We start from the raw sequence: 24,370 nt of genomic DNA on the forward strand, positions 1-24,370 counted from the left end.
GGTACTGAGATTTGGGAAAATCTTTGTAATCTGCTTTCGGCCAGAAATTTGGCTGTTAAGGGATCAAAGAACTCTACCAAACTCCTCCGCCAATTTTGGGTGTAAACAATTGAAATTTTAGATATAGGTTCCTTGGACATGGATCTAACTTAATAACTTGATTTGAGCCCAAAACAATAAATGTTAAGGGGTCATAATAGGGGTCAAAGTTAAAAAAATTTGACCTCTGCAGTCTCTACCAAATTAGACAATTTCTGGTCTAAACATTTGAAATTTGACATAAAGGGTATTCAGAGGTAGGGCAAGCTTTTTAATCGGTTTGAGTTGAAATTTTTTAGTTACCAATATATAAATGTATGTTTGCATGTATGCCTAAAACTTTCGACAGAGGCGACGGATTTTACCAAGATCAGAATTGTTTTGAAGTTTGACCTTTCATCGAAAAATTGGCTAAGAACATTAATATCTTCACCCTCAACTGAGCACTTTTCTACAGGTAGGGAGGGGGGTGGGTCGCTTTTTTCACTGATATTTTTGAAAGTCATCCTCTCCTTTCGATTGTCTACCCTTAATTTAAATCTATGTCACTTCCGGTTTGGCGGTGGTCGTAACAGCAAAGACGTCAGGTTCCCCCCCCCCCCCGTTCTTTTCCTCCTTCGTGGTACAGGTTCGAGCCTGCCTTCCTACTACCACTTTTTTTTTTTTTTTGCTCAACATACACCTCAACAAACACCCGGGCAACGCCGGGCTGAAATGCTAGTAAAATGCTAGTAAAATATAAAACAAGTGTTCACGACAAAAGGATGGTTTCTGATATTTTATCAAGCTGTAAGAGAAGCCTCTAAATTTGAATTGTTAAAACGATAACAAATATAACTAATAGTGATGTGACGATTCTGAAACAATTCTGATTCTTTTTGAAATTTCTAAATAATTATATATTTATTGCTTTTCTATTTCAGAATTACTGTAAAACACTTTATAATGTTTGGATATATTTTTGCAAACAAAACATACACTTGGGAGGTGGCAGAGCATATATTACAAGAGTAAATCTTTCCAACTATTTTTTCTTAAATGTTTTTCTTGTAATTGATTGAAAATAGTGAGGAAACTAAAGTTTTGTCTTTCAAAACAAGATTTGCATTAGTCGACAAAATAATATTGAAAGTTAAGGAGTTTCTTAATAATGTTATTTAGAAAGCCATTCTTAATATGAGAAGGGTGAAGTGGGTCAGTTTTATTAACTATTCTGTACCTTCCCTATACCAAAGAATTTTAAGATTATGGAATAAACATTGATAAAAATAGATTTTTGGATCGTTTTTGGAAGATATAGTTTTAAATACACAAAACTATACAGATATAGTTTTAAATACACAAAACTATACAGATATAGTTTTAAATACACAAAACTATACAGATATAGTTTTAAATACACAAAACTATACAGATATAGTTTTAAATACACAAAACTATACAGATATAGTTTTAAATACACAAAACTATACAGATATAGTTTTAAATACACAAAACTATACAGATATAGTTTTAAATACACAAAACTATACAGATATAGTTTTAAATACACAAAACTATACAGATATAGTTTTAAATACACAAAACTATACAGATATAGTTTTAAATACACAAAACTATACAGATATAGTTTTAAATACACAAAACTATACAGATATAGTTTTAAATACACAAAACTATACAGATATAGTTTTAAATACACAAAACTATACAGATATAGTTTTAAATACACAAAACTATACAGATATAGTTTTAAATACACAAAACTATACAGATATAGTTTTAAATACACAAAACTATACAGATATAGTTTTAAATACACAAAACTATACAGATATAGTTTTAAATACACAAAACTATACAGATATAGTTTTAAATACACAAAACTATACAGATATAGTTTTAAATACACAAAACTATACAGATATAGTTTTAAATACACAAAACTATACAGATATAGTTTTAAATACACAAAACTATACAGATATAGTTTTAAATACACAAAACTATACAGATATAGTTTTAAATACACAAAACTATACAGATATAGTTTTAAATACACAAAACTATACAGATACACACATACAAATATTTCTCTCTCTAGATAATGTTAGATATGTTTAAAACAATTTAGTCATTAAACCCAAAAATATATACAAAACTTATTAATATAAAATTATTCTATTTAAAGTAATATTAGACTTATTTAATCTAAAAATAATAATTTTTTTTTTAAAGAAACATTAACACCTTACTTTGAGGGATGCATCCGTCCAATAGATCCTGTTATCACTATTATCAAAGTCGAGGGCATGAGCATCTTTTACACCCTGAATTGGGATCAAGACATCATTGTGGTTAGTCTCCAAAGATATACGACGAATGTCTTCCTTACGGGAGAACAGGAGAAAGCCATCAGGAACAACACAGGTTTTTTGATCATCCAGAAGTTCAAAGAAGAGACCTGTGGGACAAGCACAGACGGGTCCATTTGGGTGGGTGTTCAGGCACAAATGGCTGCACCCACCATTGTTGTCTGCACAACCATTACTTCCTGGTGATGAGAGAAAATAGAAAAAGGTATTAATGTGCAGGGAAAATTAACAGATTGGCATTTTTATTAAAAAAAAAATCACAAATTATTCAGTTCGAGCCAGTCAGCACAAGAATAAGGAAAACAACATCTATAAAAGTAAAATTCTAAAAAAAATATTTTGGTAAGAGGAGTCAAAATTCAGCAGCTTTGAATGGTTTTATTGCGATCATGAAAGTGATGAACTACACATCTCACCTGATACTCCCCATGAGTACTATTCAATGGATTTATCTCCAAAGCCGATACAAAGATTGTACCATGTTCAAACACATGACCGACCATCTAACATTGCCAATGGCAAAAATTTAGATGAAATTCTCAACCTACAAAATTTCTTCCTAAAACAACTTCCATCAGTTTATAAAAAGAGTCAAAATTAAAAGAAAGACACCAATTGCAAAGTGGAAGGAAAGAGACAGGAAGTCAATATTTTAATGAAACAAAAGTTATCTAACTCTTCCAATTCCATCAGGAATTGTTTGAAGTTTTAGCGTTTACAGTAAAATCAATTTTCAGTGAAAACTTTTGTAAGAGAGAAAAGGAAGGCAAGACAGGAAGAAGAAGAGAGAAAGAAAGAGAAAGTAAGTCTAAAGAAAGAGAAAGAACGAGGAAGAAATAAAAATAGAAACAAAATCTAGTCAAGTAGTAATGAAAGAATACAGAGGCAAAGATTTGGCAAAAATCAATTTTTTCTTATTAAATTTAAATCAATTTTTTAATTTAAAACAAAGAACTCGCATTTATGGAAGGTTCTAGTGATTTAAACGAAAATCTACCTTTACTAGAAAACAAAAATTCTGCTAAAACAATAGCGAACTCACATCCCTGTTCACTTCATGGGAAAAGTAGAGTTTCTCAAGTTGCAGACTAACGACAGTTAAAGTTTGCCTTTGAAATCCATGCATTTTCTTCTCCGTGTTGAATTGTTCACTACCGACACTTCACAATATTTGAAACACCTAACATTGTTTACACCAAAGTACGACAAAATGTCAGATATTTTTAGGAAATAAAAATGATTACCAAGTGTTCTATCTTTTTATCTTTCTTTGATGCACCCATACATGTTGGCGAATGCTGGGGACTATTATTATAGGTGGACTAAATGTTCATTAAATGTATAATAATATAACAAAATTAATGAAAGTTTGTGGAAAAAAAAAAAAAGGGCCGGAGGAAGATAAGAGTCACATGCAGATGAACATAAATTTGAAAAGATTGAAAAATTTTATTACCTTCAATGTGGTTCATATTTACTGCCTTGAGCCCCATTAGATCTGGAAGTTGGTCAATAATTACTTGTCGTTCTCCTCCTGTCAGTTTATGAACCCGTTCTATCGATCGTCTTTGCCAATCCGTCCAATAGACATAATCACCTGGAAGGAAATTAAGATATATTATTTACAATTGGTTTTATTTAAATTGTTTTTTTTTTAAATTAAAGAAAATTGATTTTAGAACTGCTTAGTGTGGATACAAATCTATTAAGATTTACTTTCTAGATTTTGTCCTTTCGGCTAAGAACAAAGTGTAGTATCTGTTCTGATACTACACTTTATTTTTTCTGTTGTCAATCAATGAAGGAGAAATCCTTCTAGATTTTCATTTTTGTTCCAATTCACAATGCCCTTTTTTAAGAAGCTGGAGTTTCCCTGCATTAAGAACCAATTTTGTGTCTAACCCTTGTGGAGGGACAAATAAGTACTTTTGGAGTTTTACAAATAAACTCCTGTTTTTATTTTCTATTTTTTTTTTGCTGGGGATGGGATATTCTACTGGATGTCAGACATTCACTCGCTATCTCAGATAGAATCTTAAAATCTCTCAATTGGACTAACTGTCCTTAAAGTGCAATCTTTGGTATCTCTCTTACACTTGGTTCACTGAGTATATTGGCCAGGTAGTTTTTGAAACTTTTTTTCATGAATCCAGTTGCTCGAATGATAGTAATCTTAAGATTCTAATTTCTTTTCATGTTGAAGATAAGACGTTATTTCTCCCTTACGGCTCTTTTTAACCCAGCATGATTGGGGAAACTAACTTCTACTAAAGTTGCTTCTTTCTCTTTCTTGTCACAGATTCTATGTCAGGCTTAGTCGTTCCATTTTCTAGGTACATAGCTGCAAGAAATTGTATCGTCATAGTGGATGGTGTAGGACTTATTTCCAACTGCTTTTTTTTCTGGCATATGTCCCCAGGATTTGTTGCTTAATGTTATTCCTTTAATGTTGGTGCATTTCTAGGAGAGGCTCTGGTCGTCCATACATTTGCTGTATTTATTTTTGAGCATTTGTGGCTGTACAAGAAATAACATTAAACCACAATTCCTGCGAACATATGCCAGAAAAAAAAAACAATTGGAAATAAGTCATACACCATCCACTATGACTGTGCAATTCTTACAGCTTTTTAAGCTTGAGAACGTATTTAAAGTTAAAAATAACATTTGTTTTGGTCTGTCACACCTAAGTTTGAAATAGCATTTTTATCGCTATCATATATTAATTTCTAGTCTTGTTTAAATGCTACGCAATCATAAAAATATCCTGGTTTAAAATTTGTGAATTTACAAAATATTAATTGGTAAAATGTTATTCTTATATTTCCATTCTAGATGCATATCACTTCTGATAAATACGGAAGAATGAATATCTATGCTAACACACAATAAAATATTAAATGTTGATGGGTATGTTTTCCAGTGTAAATATTAATAGAATACATTTGCTCAAATAAATTTGTCATCATGTTGTAAACAGGATGCTTTATAGACAAAGGTCACAAAGTAGCCAATGTCTGCCTGAAAATAAGATAGGATTTATAAACAAAGAAATGCATAAAAATTAGATATGACATCAAACATATGACAGAGAATGGCGGTTGCCAATTTCAGGGAGTCCTAACAAAAGCTTGATATAGATGCTAAGCAATAGACATGGATACAGAATATTTTAGATGTGAAAAAACAATTTATAAATGAACAAAGTCTTTCTAGTCAGACGCATTTTTTAAAACAATTTGTTCATTATATTCCAATAGAAATTTTGTTTTTAGAAATTTTACCTCACAAAACTGAGCTCGACATTTTAACAGGAGTTTGATAAGAATTGCAAAAACAAAAAGTAACAAAAATCAACTTTAATTTCATTAGCAGCAACAGATGTTAATTCAAATAACGATTTTTTTTTTTTTACTTACCCAAAAGACTAAATCCAAAAATATGTGGCAGATTATTAGATACAAGGACTTTTCTATCTGTGCCATCAAGATTAGAAACTTCTATCATGTCCGTTTTGGCATCACCCCAGTAAAGTTTTTGCTCATGATAGTCAATGGCAACTCCATTAGGCCAGCCTAGTGAAGAATTAATCAAAGCTATTCTTTCTGTACCATCCATGTTGGCTCTTTCAATCTTTGGATTTGCACCCCAATCAGTCCAATACATGTGCCTGGAAAATGAAAACAAAAAAATGAAAACAAAAAAATAGTTCAAATCAATAAACAGATTCACATTGTACAAAGAAAATGTTCATGGATCAACAATCTGTAACGATACACAATATCTCTATACATCGATGGTTCCTATTTGTTTCCCAATAAGGGCAGAGTTAGACAAAAGGTTGATTTTTAATATAGAGAAAATTCAGCTCCCTAAAATGGGTCACTGTGGATCTATCTTAGTTGAGAAAGATTTTTTTTTTTTTGTTCCTAATACTTTTTTGTGCAACACTAAGGGAGGTAACTCAATGAATGCACAAACTAACAACTCATTAAATTAACCCTTTTAATTCGTTCAGTCGTAAGTAATGGACATAACGGCATAAATAAAGTGGGAATTGATTCAAACATGCCTTGTACGTATTAGTTCAGTATCTGGGTATATACCAAATACGTCCAGATTGCAACTGTCCATTGCTTACATTCAGTATGCCACCATCTGTCTCAGAGAGTAGAGGATTCTGTTGTCATAAGCATACGTTTTCAAGCACTAAAGTTTATGAAATGCAAAAATTCTCAGTGGTAGTTTTCTAATTTGAAGACAATCATAGTATCATTACCCTTTAAACTAACTAACATTAACAATAAATATTTTTGATAATCTAAATATACTTTATAAACAAAATTACATGTTTTATTGAATCTATTTAATTATATATATAGATGAAAAAAATATGGAGGTGTAATGCTCATACACGTACACCGTATATAATATATGGTTTACGTGCACTACACCTTCATATTTTTTCGTCTTTTTTCAGCAGATGATTACTGAAGATAACCATAAATATCTATATAAAATAATCAGAAATTCAGCCAAATTCTAAAAAAGTTAAATTCACAAAATTTGCCCTAAAAAGTGGTTCTAAAATGAGTGATTGATTTACTAGAACATTGCATTAAAAACTGAGCACCCCATGACATGATTCTTTTTTGTAATTTTTTTAACAATCTGGTAGATTAGCGTCCATTTGATAATAATCCACTTAAAAAAATTGGAAAAAAAAAAAAAAAAAAAAAAAAAAAAAAAAATGAAAATAAAAAATATGGGGGGGGGGGCATCACTCGTACATGTGAACCGTGTATATCTCGGGAGTTACTGCCTCCACCATGATACGAAAAAGCCACAAAAAACGATATTTCCTAAAGAATATTTTACTATTTGAAAATTTGAAGAAATAAAAATGTTTCAATTTAATTATAATAAATAGAAATCTATTGAAATCAATTTTGCATTTATCTAGTCTTTTCAACCGTTAAATTATAAATTCTTAATATATAGTGCTTCTCAAACAGTGGATTTCCTATATATATATATATATATATATATATATATATACGATTTACGTGTATGAGCACTACACCTCCATATTTTTTTCGTCTATATATATAATTAAATAGTAATTTATAAAATATATATGGTGAATAAGCTACACTGAATATTCCACGTTTCATCCACTCTAGGATTCTTCAACCTAGAGTGGATGAAACGCGGAATATTCAGTGTAGCTTATTCGCCATATATATATTATAAATTACTAACTAGCTCTACCTATATTGAGCACTTTTGAAGTAAATACTTAAGTTTACGCATAGATTTATACTTCCGTATATTAATTTTATGTGAGTAAATGAAGCAGTTATATAATTAAATAGATAGATTCAATAAAACATGTAATTTTGCTTATAAAGTATATTATATATATTTCCCCAAAGCCTCTGGCCTTGATGGAGGGGAGACAAAAACTTGCTATAGTTTCAAATGATCTGAAATAACAGCAAGGGGATACTTGATTCCAAATATTTCTCATATGTTATATCTCCCTTCTTTTGGAAATAGGATATCATTATGAATATCTCCAGTATCAAATAATATTTATATCCTCTGAAATTTACTTTATGAAGACCAAAGAAGGGAGAAACATATGAGAAATATTTGGAATCAAGTCTCCCTTTGCATTTCAGATCATTTGAAACCATAGCAGCAAGTTTTAGTCTCCCCACCATCAAGACCAGCGGTTTTAGGGAAATATCAGATATTTTGTAATTCATACACAAAACTAGGAAAACAAACGACTATAATTGAAACATTTTACGGCTGTAAAAAAGTACCAAAAATAGACTCTGGATGATGGATAATCCCCTTAAAGTGCGACCTTAAGGGCAAATGTCACATAGCCCGCTACACAATTCAGGTCATTAGGTTTCCAACAAACCTTTCATTTGTTAAATTCTGATCAGTAGTTGCTCAGATTTGGAATTTATAAAATTGCCAAAAAATATGGTATATATATATTTTTTTTCTCTGGAAATATTGTTTATTTACTTATAATTTCTTTTTATATATACCAATCCTTATTTAAGAAGCTCAATCTAATTACAGAGCATATAATGAATGAATAAAAAAGTCTATATTCCAAATTTCATGTTGACCATCTTACAATTTATTCCTTTAATTCAGTTGACACTTACAATTCTTGACAGTATCTGTTTCGTAGCACAAAATCAATCACTTAATTATTATATCAATCAGTGAATCTATTTTGCCCATAACTTATCAGAAAAAATAGCAACAATCAATACACCAAAAGGAAATAAAATGCGTTTGGACATAAATAAAAAATTTGAAAACCGGAAGAGAAGTTGCAAATACCTTAGTTTTCTTTCATTATACTATTTTAAATTTAGAAATGAAGTCACTAAAACCCACATATACGCATTAACAAATTCCGTTAATTTAGGTATACTCTGTCAGAAATGTTCTATTTATTAATCAGTAAATTTATTATTTATCATTAATATATCCATATTTACCCAAATAACATCAATGATTATAATGCTTAATAGGAAACTAATTAAAAAAACAAAAAAACAAAAAGAAAACCACCCTATTTTCAATTTCCGGTTGTATTAAATTATTTATTAATCTGATTAAACCTATAGATAATTAAGTTCTTATTACTGTAATAATTAAATTTATTATTACATAAATTATAATTCTTTGTATTTCTTAATTCTAAAATTATCATTTGATTTAGTTGAAATTTATGTAATCTGTTAACCTAAGCAAAAAATATTAACTTTGAGCAAAAAATATTAAAAATTTTATTTTAAGCTTAACAGAGTTATTGCCCTTTAAACAAAAACTTAAATATCTCCTTGGGTATCATTCTTCCTTTTATCTTCTCTTATTCCTTCCACTTTCTATTTTCCTAATAAATAATATTTATACAGTTCTTATATTATCCATTAATTAATTCAATGTATGCTATAAATGATATATATATATATATATATATATATATTCATAGCCAAATTAAATATTGAAATGCTCATATCTTTGGTTCTCTGAAACGAAACTACATGAAAATTTGCAGGCTTTTTGAAGATTATAATACTATTCTATGGTTAAAATTTTATGACAATTAGTAAAAAAAGAATCCATATTTTCAGACCAATAAAATATGCTCAAATTTTCTTACATTTGTATATATATATATATATTGTCTTGCAGGCCAGTTTCAGTTTTGCTGCTTCGGTTGTCTCTCCTCTGGCCTTGCTAGGCCATTAATATATATATATATATATACTAGTAGGCTGCCTGGCATTGTCCAGAGAATCTACTTTCACCCTCTCCACACCCACATGACATTATACATGACGTCATAGAAGATGAAGTCATGCATAAAGTAATGTATGACCATTACTTCATGACATATCACAATGTTTGCAAAAAATATTTTGTATAAATAGAATTCTATACTTAAATATATGTCATTTATAGCTATTTGTTGGTGTGTATGTGCAACAATATAAATAATGGCAGCTAACTTGTAAACAAGACAACTGTTTTTTCCAAGTGATATTAATCCTAAAAATTGTTGATAAGTTGGAGATATGGATATAGATATATATTGTGTATTTAGCCAACATTCTTTCATTTAAGCAAACATTATTAAACATAGCACCACCATTTATCTTGATTATACCATTGTGTGAAAATCAAACAAATTTATGTTTCATATGTATTGTTTTTAATTCTTTGTCAAATCATCTGAGCAAAAATGCTGAAGAAAAGAAAAGAATGTAAAAAAGCAACTGAGAATGCGCATTTAAATAATGGATACATTTAAATAATGGATACATTTAAATAATGCATACATTTAAATAATGGATACATTTTAAATAATGGATACATTTAAAATAATGCATACATTTAAATAATGGATACATTTAAATAATGGATACATTTAAATAATGGATACATTTAAATAATGGATACATTTAAAATAATGGATACATTTAAATAATGCACATTTAAATAATGGATACATTTAAATAATGCACATTTAAATAATGGATACATTTAAATAATGGATACATTTAAATAATGCACATTTAAATAATGGATACATTTAAAATAATGGATACATTTAAAATAATGGATACATTTAAAATAATGGATACATTTAAAATTCAAGCAAAATGCAAGCTCCACTGACAGAAACAAAAAAATTTTACCTTTAAGAAAATTATTATTTTTTAACTTGCTGAGATGCTATATTTTATTTTTTTAAGAAAACTTTTTTAAAAATTATTTGTTTTATTTTGTTTATCTGATCAACACAACTAAAAAAAAAAAACTGTTTATTGAGTTTATCTTACTTAAAAGCTGGAGTTGATTTTCTAATTTATGATAACCCTAATGATGCTAGAATTATCTACACAAATGTTCATGTCTGTGAAAAAATTAGAGAATGTACATAAAAACTAAAAGTTGTATATGTAAATGAAAGTTACATGATTTTAATGAAATTCAAATCTTGTTTTGAAAAATTTCAATTTTATTCAACTGATGAAAGTAAAAAAACATATGAAGCATAATGAAAACTTCTTGCTGATTAAAAAAAAAGCTAATATGAAAACAAAATACAAATTTTTTAAATTGTGGAACCAATTCTTGGAAAAGAAACATTTGTTTTGTATATATAAGCTGTTATGGCTCCAAATGTCAATTATGTTGATCAAACCTTTTGAGAGATTCTTGTAACATGATGTCCTCTGCTTGCAAATAAGCTTTTCTTTGGATCGGCAAAATCATTTTAGATTGAATATTTGGTCTGAAATGGCTTTAATTATTCGATGCTCTATTGAAAAAATGTATGCATACAATTTAAACTTTTCTTTGGATCGGCAAAATCATTTTAGATTGAATATTTGGTCTGAAACGGCTTTAATTATTCGATGGTCTATTGAAAAAATGTATGCATACAATTTAAGCCAAATTTCAGCCCGATTGTTTTATAAAAAGTTCTAGTTCTCATAAGAATTTTTTTCTGGTAAATTTTTCATTCCAAAATTCTTACCCTCTCATCGGATCCAAACATATCGCCCTCGGTTCTACCAATCCTTCTGAAATAAGAACTTTGCGTGAGGTACCATTCAAGCGGCACACTTCAATGCGGTCAGTGCCTGTATCTGTCCAGTATAAATTACGGCCAATCCAGTCAACAGCCACACCATCAGGATGTTCAACTTCCGTACTCACAATAACTTCTTGACCTGCAATTAAAGAAAAGTTAAACAGTAAAATCTAATGACAAATTTCACAGTTAATTTAAAAAACATTTTTTTAGAAATTAATAGTGGTGTTAAAACAGATCGAATTACAGTATTTATTAAACTCCTTTTATTAGACCTTTAAACATGCAATAATATTTATCGTTAAGATTTTTTAAACTTTGGAATTGCCACCAAAATTATCACTTTTCACATATTTGCACAAAAGAAAAACTAAATAAAACATAAAATATTGTAAGTTGTAAAAAATATATAATTGGAACCTATTATATAGAGGGTAAAATGGGTGCGAGCGTTTGTATATGTCCATGAAAGGCTTTTTGGGTTGGGGTTCTCGCGTTAGATTCCATGAGAAGTTTTTGCATACTTACCAGATAGTACTATCTCAGATTCACAAACGGACATTGTCTCTATCTTTTTTTTTTTATCGAGTTAAACAAAATTCCCACCGTGCCGTTGTCTCAGCCATTTGTCTTTTTTGTATAAATAAAGCAAAACTAATCGAAACAAACGCAACCATCTGGCCTTCCAGCCGGGTAGTATCTATTCTGTAATTGGTCCTTGGACAATGTAGGGGAAACCCTTCATACTGAGACGATTACTATTTATTTGGATACTGTCAGAGTGCCCCTCTTTTTGGGGGAGTTTGTTTTTCCCCTACATTAAAAATGACCTTGTGTCTAATTTGCTTTTGTAGGGGCGGGGAGGGGGGTTTAAAAGCAACACCATCTTTTGTTTTTGATTGACTACATTAAATGTGAACACTTTAGACTTCCGGTTGCATCATAGAGTAACGGTAAGATGTCAGATTTTCTTTCACTTTCTTTTCCGCCTTTGTATCACGGGTTCGAGCCTACCTACTACCACTTTTTTTTTTTGTTGCTCAACGCACCTACGAACACCAGCCACCCAGGCTAGTTTAAAATACCCCCCCTCCGAGCTTTTTTTCCTTTCCATATTTGACTTGGATGGCTACCCGGCATTGCCTGGGTGGAGAGAGAGCTGGTATACTAAGGATATTGAGCAAAAAAAAAAAAAAAAAAAAAATTAGCCGCAGTAGGCAGGCTTGAACCTGTAACGCGAAAGAAAAAAGGAGGTGAAAAAGCTAACGCACTAGCTGTCATAAGTCGTCATAAGCCGTCATAAGCCGTCATAAGCCGTCATAAGCGTTCGAAATAATGTTTTAGAAATGTACATTCAGATTGCTAGGTGCAAAAACTGTGACACAAAAAAAGTGACTCCTCCTTGCAAAAAACAGCTCAGTTCACCCAGACAGAATTAATCATTTTCTCCAATTTTTACATTTTTTTCGTCTTGATCTTTCTAATGATACTAATTTTGTCACGGTCTGATGCGTCTGTCAAAAGTTTTTGACGGACATACAAACACACACAAACACATTTTTCCTTTTATATAATAGATTAATTTTCTCCCATTTTTTTTATTTTGATAATATTCATTCTACTTCGCCACATTTTATTTTAAAAAAGATTTTACCATTTCCTTCTTTATCTTATCTTAGACATTAACTCATAATCATATTTGGTTTATAATTTTACGTGCTATACAGGGAATGGTCTATTTTTATAGTTGCAAGAAAAGTTTTCTTTGAGGATTGTTTTACGAATTCATTGCCAATTCATATACAGTGAAAGTTGGAAGTCTTTCACAATGACTGTCTTCACTGCATCTTGTACTACCGACAGGCTGACTGTATCTTGGAAGTTTCTACCATTTATCTTGTTGCAGCAATATCTTTGATAGTTCAGGCAAGCAGCTCGTCACTCAAAAAAAGAATTAATTCAGTGTAATCTTCCTTAAATCTGTCTGCATGACATAAGGCAGCTGATAGATGTGGACGACAATTATCAGGAAGGACTTAGTTTAATGCTCAGGTCTACAAACAGTGGAATTGCAATTAACCATTTCATATAGTCTTGCCATGCATGGGTCAACATAGTTTGAGATGTTATGTAGACTAAAGTAGTCGATTCAATCCGATTGCAACAATGAGTATCCCTAGAAATATGAATATTTTGAAGCAAGTATTGTAGTCTTCTTTGACCATTGTCTTTGAAATAAGAACTTTTCTGGCAGGTTATTTTGTTTTTTCTGTTTAAAACTGGAAGATATTTTGTTTCATTTATCTCTTAAAATGTTTGAATAAGAAACACCCTTTCCAAACGATTCCAGTTAGGACTGATCCAATTCCTTTCTGGTAAATAATTTTGTTTTAGATGTGGAAATGGTGTCAGATAACATCCTGAACTTATGAACAAACTTTGTGTGATCTTTTCAGCTGTTGTACATGTTGTACATGGCTCATTTGCCGGGAGTGTAACTTGGTGTGTACAGATTGTGGGAATGTTTCTTGAAGGGTTGTTATGTTTTAGTATGGCACGAGCAGCTCTCCAGTTGTAAACGATAGACACATCCCCTTCAATTAAAGAGTTATACTCAATTAGGTTGACAGGCCTTTAGGGTGTTGTCAGTGTTATTAACTCTTTCTGGAGAATTAATTATCTGGGCTGAGACTATCAGCTGAAATTTGAATGCTCATAATGAAGAGTGAACAAATATTTTTTTAAAACAAAAAATTATTTTTACATTTTTTTCAGCTGTACACAACTGATCGATATTTTTTAAGTGTCATATTGAGAGAGGTGACAGCGAAACTAATAGAGAATGTTCACATTTTGAGATTTTGTTTAAGAGATTTTAAGCAGGATTGAGTAAGGATGTCAAAATATAAGTTTAAGTCAATCGATTTTCTTAAGAAAAACCAAATGTACCATGAAAACAATTCATTTATACAGATTCGAAACAAAAATTTCTGAATCAATGAACTTTCAAAATACCTGATCCATCCATATGCGCTCGTCGGATGAGGTGCACTTCATCATCCGTCCAATAAACATAATCTTCCACAGGATCATAGTCGATGGCAATGGTATGTCGGATATCGCTTAACTGTAATATCACATCTGTGTAGTCAGGAGTATCTAGAGAAATACGCCGAAGATCTGATCTTCGAGCCAATAACAAAATTTCTTTGGGGCCTAGAAAAGAATTTTCAAAACAATTAGAGTTTTAAAAAAGTTAAAACAGAAAAATGTAAAACAAAAAAAAAAAAAGCCTTAATGTTGACATTAAATAGGCATATATGGTAGTTATCAGCATAGACTGTGGGTAGATTCAATTTTTATTTGAGTCACCAATGGCCTTCATGGGAAAATATAGCCCCATTTCAGTAAAAAGAAAAAAAAAAAAAAAAAAAGGTGAGATCAACTATTCAAATTACATAATTCAGTTGATGCGTCAATTAACATCCAAATTCCATCATACACATATTCATGAATTTGTATTCAATTGAAAAAAGATGTGCAAGAGTTTATTTATGCACTTTCAACAATTGGATGATCCATGAAACTGCAGCAAAGTGTTAAAATAAGCCATATTTATCATTCTTTTTTTTATATCTTCTAAAACTAGCCGTGTTATAAAACTACCCGCGCTATAAAACTAGCCGTGTTGTATCCCTGTGCTGTTGAAGAAAGAAGGTTAATTTAAGAAATTTCATGCTCCAACTTTGAATGATTCGACGGGATCTCATTAACATGACTCCACTTGTATGTACTGCTCTATGGTAATAACTTGAACCTGATGAAATTCACTTTGCTTTATTGGATATTTTTATAATTAAATAGAAATTTCATCTGGTGTCGACAATTTGAAAAGAAAAATTGTTTGATGAATTAAAATTGGAAATTTAAGTTTACATACTGTGCTGAAATAATATTATTTGGAAACACATTCTTAAAATGTTAAGTATTCTGTACTTACATCTAACAATTGAATAAAAAACTAGCAGGACCTGTGGAAATTCCATAGGGGGCTCATTCATATGTAATATATTGATGTTGGCATTCTGTAGATGTTCAGTGTAAATGGAGACACTCTGATAATATCGTAGCTTTTTTTGTTAAAACTGCGAAAGTATTTATCTGGGCTAGAAACAAAGTATGCTTAAATATAATATTTTTCATTCAGATTTCATATATATAATTATAGAGTTAATGTTCTATTGATTTTTATATATTATAAAGTTGTGATTTCAAAACTAAAAAAAACATATATCCACATAACTTGGGTGCATTAGCTTGAATCAAAACCAAAACTTATATATATATATATATATATATATATAACTTGAGTTCATTCAGCTATTATCAAAACTGAAACTTATGAAGAATTCTTGATTATTTATAAAAAAAAAAAAATAGATTACTGGAGTGCCATCAGCTATAATCGAAACTGAAACCAAAACTAATGAAAAATTCTTGGTAAAATTATTTATTACAAGAAGTGAAAGTCCATAACAATTAAATGACAGTTACTCGGATTTAAACATGACACACAGAATAAATAACACACACACTATCCTATTAATGTATTGATTATACAGTAAATCTTGAATTTAACCTGAAAATGCTATAAAAAAAATATCATTATCTGTAAACTGCAGAAATACTAAAATATGGTAATGAATGTGATAAAGTGTGTGGGGGGTGGTGTATTATTGTTTTTTTTTTCTTCTTTATTTCTGCTGTTTACTGACATTGCTAAATGTCAAATCCTTCCACTCTTTGAAGATATAATTTATTTTTGAAAAACGTAAAAAAATTTGTTTTTAATATTTGCATCATATGAATAGCTTATTGCTAAATTTTTTTAAAATTCAAATTTTAAAGATGCATTCAAGGACTTTCCCATAAAATAATTAAAAGTAATTATTAATATTTATAATTATAAGCCCTTTAAGATTATTAAAGTTGAGCCCTGTCCAGGGAATTAACAAAAAGGCAATCAACTAGCGATATAGACATTCACGACTTCCAGTTGTTAGAATACTCTCTGACTGCTTTACTGTTATGCCTGCATTTGGTAGGCATGGGTGTGTAATTTCCCTTAATAATCATGTTAATTACTGCTGGCTCAGAAGTGACATCCAAGTCAAATATTAGTAACATGAAGAATTTTTTTAAAATTATCTTAAGAAAAAAAAGAAGAAAAAAAGTGAATGTCATTTATATATATTTTTTTCAACATTGAATTGTTTGCATAAATGAACAATTATGTTTAGGATTTTTGAGATGAGGATTGATAATTATGAGTAACATCCAAGATGAGAAAAATAATTGATACAAAGAATGAGACGATGGAAAAAGACAGCAAATTACCCCTGGTCATGGCTGATGGAACAAGAGAAAAAATTACCTCTGGTCATGGCTGATGGAACAAGAGAAAAAATTACCCCTGGTCATGGCTGATGGAACAAGAGAAAAAATTACCTCTGGTCATGGCTGATGGAACAAGAGAAAAAATTACCCCTGGTCATGGCTGATGGAACAAGAGAAAAAATTACCTCTGGTCATGGCTGATGGAACAAGAGAAAAAATTACCCCTGGTCATGGCTGATGGAACAAGAGAAAAATTACCTCTGGTCATGGCTGATGGAACAAGAGAAAAAATTACCCCTGGTCATGGCTGATGGAACAAGAGAAAAAATTACCTCTGGTCATGGCTGATGGAACAAGAGAAAAATTACCTCTGGTCATGGCTGATGGAACAAGAGAAAAAATTACCCCTGGTCATGGCTGATGGAACAAGAAAGCAAACTACTATCGGAAATTTATAAGGGTTGCCGTTGTTGCTTAAAGAGTTGCCTCCCTCGTCTCTTTAGTGATGACGTGTGCTTTGGCATCGGATAACTCAGCGTTGTCTCCCTTAGATTGATTATATTTATACAAACGCATGTATGCGGCGTATTCCCATTGTAAACATGTGAATAAACAAGACGTGTCTTTTCTACTTCTGTGTGTAAACGGCTAAGAAATGTTAAGTGTTAATTTGTTTTATTTTGTCAACTTGTCATCAATATAACTTCCAGTATTAAGTCATTAAAGAAAGAAATATACATTTTCTTTACTTCATAATTAGCTAACAAAGGTTACTAATTAAACCTACAATTACCCTCAGCCATGTCAGATGGAACAAGAGAGCAAATTACCCCTGGTCAGGGCCAATGGGACAAGAGCAAATTACTCTTAATCATGACTGATGAAACAAAAAAGTAAATTACCCTTCACCATGGCTGATGGGACAAGAGAACAAATTACTCCTGATCATGGCCAGTTTAACAAGAGAACAAAATATCCCTAGCCATGGCCAATGAAGCAAAGGTGCAAATTACTATTGGTCATGGCTGATGGAACCAGTCAACAAATTACTTTTGGTCATGGCTGATGGGATAGAAGAGCACATTACCCTTGATCATGACTTTCTTTCATAGGATTCATCATTTATCAAGGCCTAGAGGCCACTCGAGGATAAGGGTTAATGAGTGTACAGTAGTCATTGGTACAATAGCGCAGTAATGATTAGTAACGGAAATTCGGTAAATTGGATTATTTAAGGGGACGGCTTATCAAGAACTTGTTTACGCTGGACTTGAAGACGACCATATTGTACTTAGCTGGAAAGCAAGCAAACAGACAAGAGTTTCACAGGTGTGCAGTTCTAAGAAACTTTGTTCATGGAATCTACATTTAAATTTAGGCACATAAAGACTGGGGGAAATTATTGATAGTGGTTTCAGCCAGACGAATGCTTTTTGTGAAAGTTTGGCAAAGTGGGGAACCATAGAATGGAGCTCAAACAAGTACTTGCCATGAAAATAACGTAAAGCAAAGACAGGCTCGCAATGTCTCTTCCACAGGAAAGAGGTTGCAGGAAAGAGAAAAGGACATCCCCTACTAGGCTACGAAATTGATTTTGAACTCCATCAAGGCAGAATAAGATGCTTCTAGCAGCTCCTGCCCAGACGTGGCAACAGTACTCCACCATTGGACGTACCTGACTCTTACACAGCTAGAAAATTGCATCAGCAGCGAGATATCTACTGGAGCGGTAGAAGGATCCCACCATTTTTCCAGTGATCTTGATGTATTTGTTCCATTTCAGATCAGGAAAAAAGGTCAGACAAAACATGAAGTCGTCCTAAGATGAGAATCATTCATTTCAATTGATGCCAGACGGGAGTCAGAGCATTGATGATGTAAAGATAAAAGCTTGGTTGATTGATTGATTGATTGATTGGTTTTACGGCATATCAACCTATGTGGTCATTTAATGCCGGAGTCCTTTTTTTTTTTTTTTTTTTAACTTTTTTTATTGGGAGGGGGGGGAATGACTTTTTCAGCCTTTCCTCCCTTTTTTTATAAAATTGAACTAAGAAATTAAATGTTGTATTTATACATGGATGTGTATATTTGGGTGACTTTAAATTTCCTTAAATTTTCTTATATAAATTTACTTTCCTTAGGTATGCTAGAATATTTGCTGAGTTGACCTTTTCAAAAAGGTCTTCCATATTGCTTTCTGTATAATATAATTTTCTAGTTGGGGCAAGGTCATCACACCCAACTAGGATATGTTTTACTGTGAGTGTCTCCTGGCATGGGATGCACTCTGGCACCGATTCTCCATTTAGTATATAAGAATGAGTAAAGTTGGTGTGCCCTATGCGCAGCCGAGTCAGTATCACATCTTCTCGGCGTGATCTCTTGATGTCCGGACATCGTTCCTTAAGTTCAGGTTTGATTGAGTATAATTTGTTGCCCTCTTGCTGACTCCACCGCAGTTGCCATTTTTCCTGTATGTATGCTTTTATCTGGGGTCTAAGATCAGTATGTGGAATCTTAAAATTGTCAGTTGGAAGGTGAGAAGATCTTTTTGCAGCTATATCTGCCCTGTCATTGCCTTTGATCCCCACATGGCTGGGGATCCAGACAAGAATAATGTTTTTAGTAGTTGAAAGGATATTGATTTTTTCTATTAATTTTGTTGTTAGTGGATTTTCTTGTTTTTGATTTTGTATAGATAATAGGACTGATAGAGAATCTGTGAGAATGATGAAGTTTTTGGTGGTTTCCTCTGAAATTATGTTGAGTGCTAGATCGATAGCTATAGTCTCTGCAGTGAATATAGATGCTTCATTTTGGAGATTTCTCTTCATTGTGGTTTTATGGTACGTTGCTGCACATCCAGTGTGATTGTTGCTTTTAGACCCGTCTGTGTAGATAAAGGTGTAGTCTGAATATTGTAATTTTAAATGTTGAAGTTCGTCGTGGTATTCAATAGGGTTTGTGGTAGATTTGGACTTTTTGTTTAGGTTGAGTTTTATTTCAACTTGTTTCATGGTCCATGGGGGTGTTTTAGGCAGTATGAAGTTGTGAATGCTGGAGATTGGAATTTTCGATTCTTCAATGCTTTCCTTCATTCGGAGCCCGAACGTTTTGATAGTTTTTCTTCTCATGTTAAAGAGTTCTTCATATTTAGGATAGAAGGTACATTGGTATGCAGGGTTGTTTGGGCAAGACTTCAGTTTCAGTAAATATTGAAGGGCTAACTTTTCTCGCCTTAGATCTAGTGGGGGTTCGTGTGCTTCCGTGTATAGACTGTTCACAGGGGAAGTTCTGTATGCTCCTAGGGCCAATCTTAGGCCAGTATGGTGAATAGGGTCTAGGCTTTTTATATATGATGTTCGGGTTGATCCATATATGAAACAACCGTAGTCTAGCTTTGAGCGGACTAGTGCTCTGTAAAGTTTAAGGAGTGTTTCCCTGTCTGCACCCCAATCGGTATGTGCTACCACTCTCAAAAGATTTACAGCTTTGTTACATTTTTTTTCAGATAGTTTATGTGTGGGATGAATGTTAACTTTTTGTCAAATAAAATCCCTAAGAATTTGTACTGGTCAGTAACTGGTATGGGCATTCCTTCCATGGTTAGGACAGGATCATTATGCATGTTCTTTAGTTTGCAGAAATGCATGCATTTCGTTTTTCTTTTGGAGAATCTAAATCCATTCTCTTCCGTCCATCTCATTACTTTGTTTAAGCACAATTGAAGCTTCCTTTCTATTATAGATATATATCTAGATCTACAGCATATTAGGAAGTCATCCACATATAGGGAGCAATCTACCCCAGGGTTAAGGTTTTTTACAATGTTGTTAATTCGGATACTGAACAGGGTCACTGACAGTATACTCCCTTGAGGTACTCCATTCTCTTGTTCTTTCAAGTCCGAGAGAGCTGTGCCAACCTTTATTCTGAACCGTCTATTTTTTAAAAAATTTTCAATAAAAATTGGCATTCTGCCTTTTAGTCCAAGCGCCTTCAGATCCCTTGTAACACCGTACTTCCACACGCTTTTTCCATGTCAAAAAACACTGCTGTTAAATGTTCCTTCCTTACAAAGGCTTCTCTGATGAAGGTTTCAAGTCTGACTATGTGGTCTATTGAACTTCGGTTTTTCCTGAATCCTGTTTGAAATTCTGTAATAAGATTCTCTGTTTCCAGGAACCAGATTAGTCTTTTGTTTATAATCCTTTCCATGGTCTTACAAATGCAGCTTGTTAGAGCTATTGGCCTGAAATTCAATGGATCTGAGACGTTACTTGATTGGGATTGGAGGTTTGAGTTTTCAGATTTGGGGATTGGTATTATTGTGGCCTCTTTCCAGGTCTCGGGTACGTTTCCACTGGACCATATAATATTGAAAATTTCAAGTAGGTATTTCATTGAGGTTTCTGGAAGTTTTTTGAGGATTTCATATGGAATTTCATCGGGCCCTGTAGCTGTGTCATGGGATTTGGTTAGCGATTCTTTTAATTCAGGCAAGGTAAGAGGTTGGTTGTATTTTTCAGTATTTTGTGATTTAAATAGAATTTTCTTTTTCTCTTCCTTTTCTCTAATCTTTTTGAATTTCTCTGTTTGTCTGTCACATGATGAAATTTTTGATAAATTATCTGCCAGGTTATTGGAAATGTCTTTTTGATCGGTGTATATTTTGTTGCCTTTAGAGATGTGGGATATTGGTGTACTACTACACTTTCCTTCTATTTTCCTCATCATGTTCCAAACTGTTTTCGCCTTGGTATTCACATTAATTTTGGATATATAATTTCTCCAGGTTGTTCTTTTGGATTCCTTTATGATTCGTCTGGCTTTTGCTCTGTTGTTTTTGAAGAAATCCAGATTTTCGCTTGTTGGATACTTTTCGAATTTTCTCAAGGCAGCTCGTCGAGCTCTGATGGCTTTTCTGAATTCTTTTGTGAACCAAGGTTTGTTGTGATTGTTGGTTTTGGTTGTTTTCGGTATGGTATTATTTGCTATGTTTGTGAGTGTTTTAATGAAGTAGTTCAAATGGTCATCTTCATCATTCTTTTCGATAATTAATTGGTTTTTGCACTGTTCCTGGAAGTCTTCCCAATCCGCTTTATGTAGGTTCCATTTGGGTGCTTTTTGTTCAGTGCTAGTACTTAGACTTTCCAGGATGATTGGGAAATGATCACTCCCACAGGTGTCATTGTGTACTTTCCAGTCATAGTCCATATATATGGAAGGATCACATAAGGTAAGGTCAATGGCGGTGAAAGTACCTGTTGCTGGGTACATATAGGTGTAGTTTTGATTATTAAGGAGGCATAGATTATTTTTATTTATTATGTTTTCTATTTCTTTTCCTTTTTTATTTGTTTCTTTACTTCCCCATATTACATTGTGACTGTTGAGATCTCCTAGTAGAAAAAAGGGTTTAGGGAGTTGTTTTATTAATTGAGTTATCTCAGTTTCGTTGATTGTATCTTTTGGAGGGATGTATATTGAGCAAAGTGTTATAGTTCTATGTAGAGTCACTGAAACTGCAATTGCTTGCAAGTTTGTGTTTATATTTATTTGTCTTTCAGGGACTTCATTCTTCACAAGTATTGATGTGCCTCCAGAAGCTCTGTCCGTATCTTTATTTATGTAGTTGTAAGATGTGTAGTGTTTTATGTTGATGGTATCATTTTCTTTCAGAAAGGTCTCCTGTAGACAGACAAGTGCTGGGCTCATATTTGTTATTAATAATGTGAGTTCATTTTGGTTTGCTTTTATCCCTCTGATATTCCATTGTAATATTTTGTTCATCATTTGGAATTGTGTTCAACTTCTATCGTCTCCAATCCCTCAAATCTATTTTCTGTCGGAGTCCCTGTTCGAGATATAGATCGGGATCTTTCTTTTCCTGTTTTTGTTTGTTTGTTTTTTTTGTCTGGGGGGATTTTTGATTCTTTTCTGGCTTGTGATGTGTTTGATGGTTGTTCGGTTGTTTTTGTAGAAATGGTTTGTGGTTTTGTTTCTTTTTGTGGTTCAGTAGTGTCTTTACTTAATATTATCCTTGGATTGGTTGCAGACATTGCACTATTCATTTTCCTCATTTCTTCTAATAGTTCTTTCATTTCCTTTATTAGTTGCTTAGGACATCAATTTTCTTGTCAGTTGTATCCGTTACATGTATATGACCATTTTGATTGTTGATTGGATTAGTTTTTTTTGTTGCATCTGCATATGTTTTAGTTTCGATGATTTTCCTGGCCTCTGGGTAGGATATATTTTTTATATGTTTTAGTTTGGTCACTTCTTTTTCTCTTTTCCATATTTCGCAATATCTAGAGCCAGCGCCATGGTTTCCCAGGCAGTTGGCACACTTGAAATCTTTTCTGCAGTCAATGTGTGGGCCACTTTCTCCACATCTTCCACACACTGGTAATCGTGTGCACCGATCTTGATGGTGTCCAAACTTCTGGCACTTGAAGCATTGGAGGGGGTTTGGAATATAAATTTCTACATTTATTTTCATATATCCGACTTTCACTTCTTTGGGTATGGTGAGGGAATCGAAAGTTAGTATATATGTATTGGTATCGATTTTCTCACCGTTTTTTTTAATTTGAACTCTGCGAACATCTAACACATTCTGTTTCTGTAAGTTTGTCCTGATTTCCTCCAAGGGACAAAGTGCAAGTTCGTGGCTTTTCACTACTCCTTTGCAGGTATTTAGGGTTGGATGTCTGTAGCATTTGACTTTGATGTTTTCAAATAATTTTAGTTTCAATATTTCTTTAGTTTGTTCTTCGTTATGGGTTTCTATTAGTAGGCTGCCGTTAAATTGTTTTTTAATAGACTTTGGTTTTAGAGTTTTAAGATTTTTTTCAATTTTAAAAGGTGATAGTTTGCTCAAAGGAGTTTCCTCCATTGATTCTATTACTACGAATGTTGAGTTCCTTGGTTTTATCGTCTCTTCGTCAGAGCTACTGATGTCAGAGACATCAGAGTGGGTTCTCTTTGGGTGGTTGGGTGGTTTTTGGGAGGAATAAGCCATATATTTTGTTTTCTTTTTTCGTCATCTTTGTTCCCCACCCACCTCGGAGTCCTATTTGGGAAGAGCCTGGGGGGAAACCCATTCGCCCAGCCTCTACAGGGATACAATGATGATATAACCGACTTTGGTGGTATCATAATGATTATCTGTTCTCTCTTGATATTGCTATGGGATCTGTAGCAATCCTGAGGGGTTTACAGCCTCGTCATCGATATTCACACCTAATCGATTGACCCTCAGCCACCGCTTTCCATCATATATTAGGGAGTAGGGTTATTTGTGGGAGAGGGGGGATGTGTTGTATTAGTAGTAAGTTTTGGGAATGGGCAATATATGGTGGGGCTTGGCGTGACTGGCCGATTGGTCGGATCGGGCCTCTCCGACCGC

The 24,370-nt window shown here is 32.5% G+C and overlaps 1 protein-coding gene across 1 annotated transcript in view; it reads right to left on the bottom strand.

Moving 5' to 3' along the window:
• Positions 1-24,370, bottom strand: part of LOC145260571 (low-density lipoprotein receptor-related protein 6-like) — a 216,360-nt gene that overhangs the window by 47,561 nt on the left and 144,429 nt on the right. The window contains exons 5-9 of the mRNA XM_080118842.1: positions 14,572-14,772; positions 11,500-11,695; positions 5,834-6,084; positions 3,871-4,011; positions 2,295-2,593 (exon numbers count right to left, since the gene is read on the bottom strand). Coding sequence (XP_079974968.1) covers positions 2,295-2,593; positions 3,871-4,011; positions 5,834-6,084; positions 11,500-11,695; positions 14,572-14,772 — 1,088 coding nt within the window. The remainder of the gene's footprint in view (positions 1-2,294; positions 2,594-3,870; positions 4,012-5,833; positions 6,085-11,499; positions 11,696-14,571; positions 14,773-24,370) is intronic.

The sequence above is a fragment of the Euprymna scolopes genome, chromosome 36, assembly GCF_053919585.1.
Source record: "Euprymna scolopes isolate OS-2025 chromosome 36, ASM5391958v1, whole genome shotgun sequence".
Lineage (NCBI taxonomy): Eukaryota > Metazoa > Mollusca > Cephalopoda > Sepiida > Sepiolidae > Euprymna > Euprymna scolopes.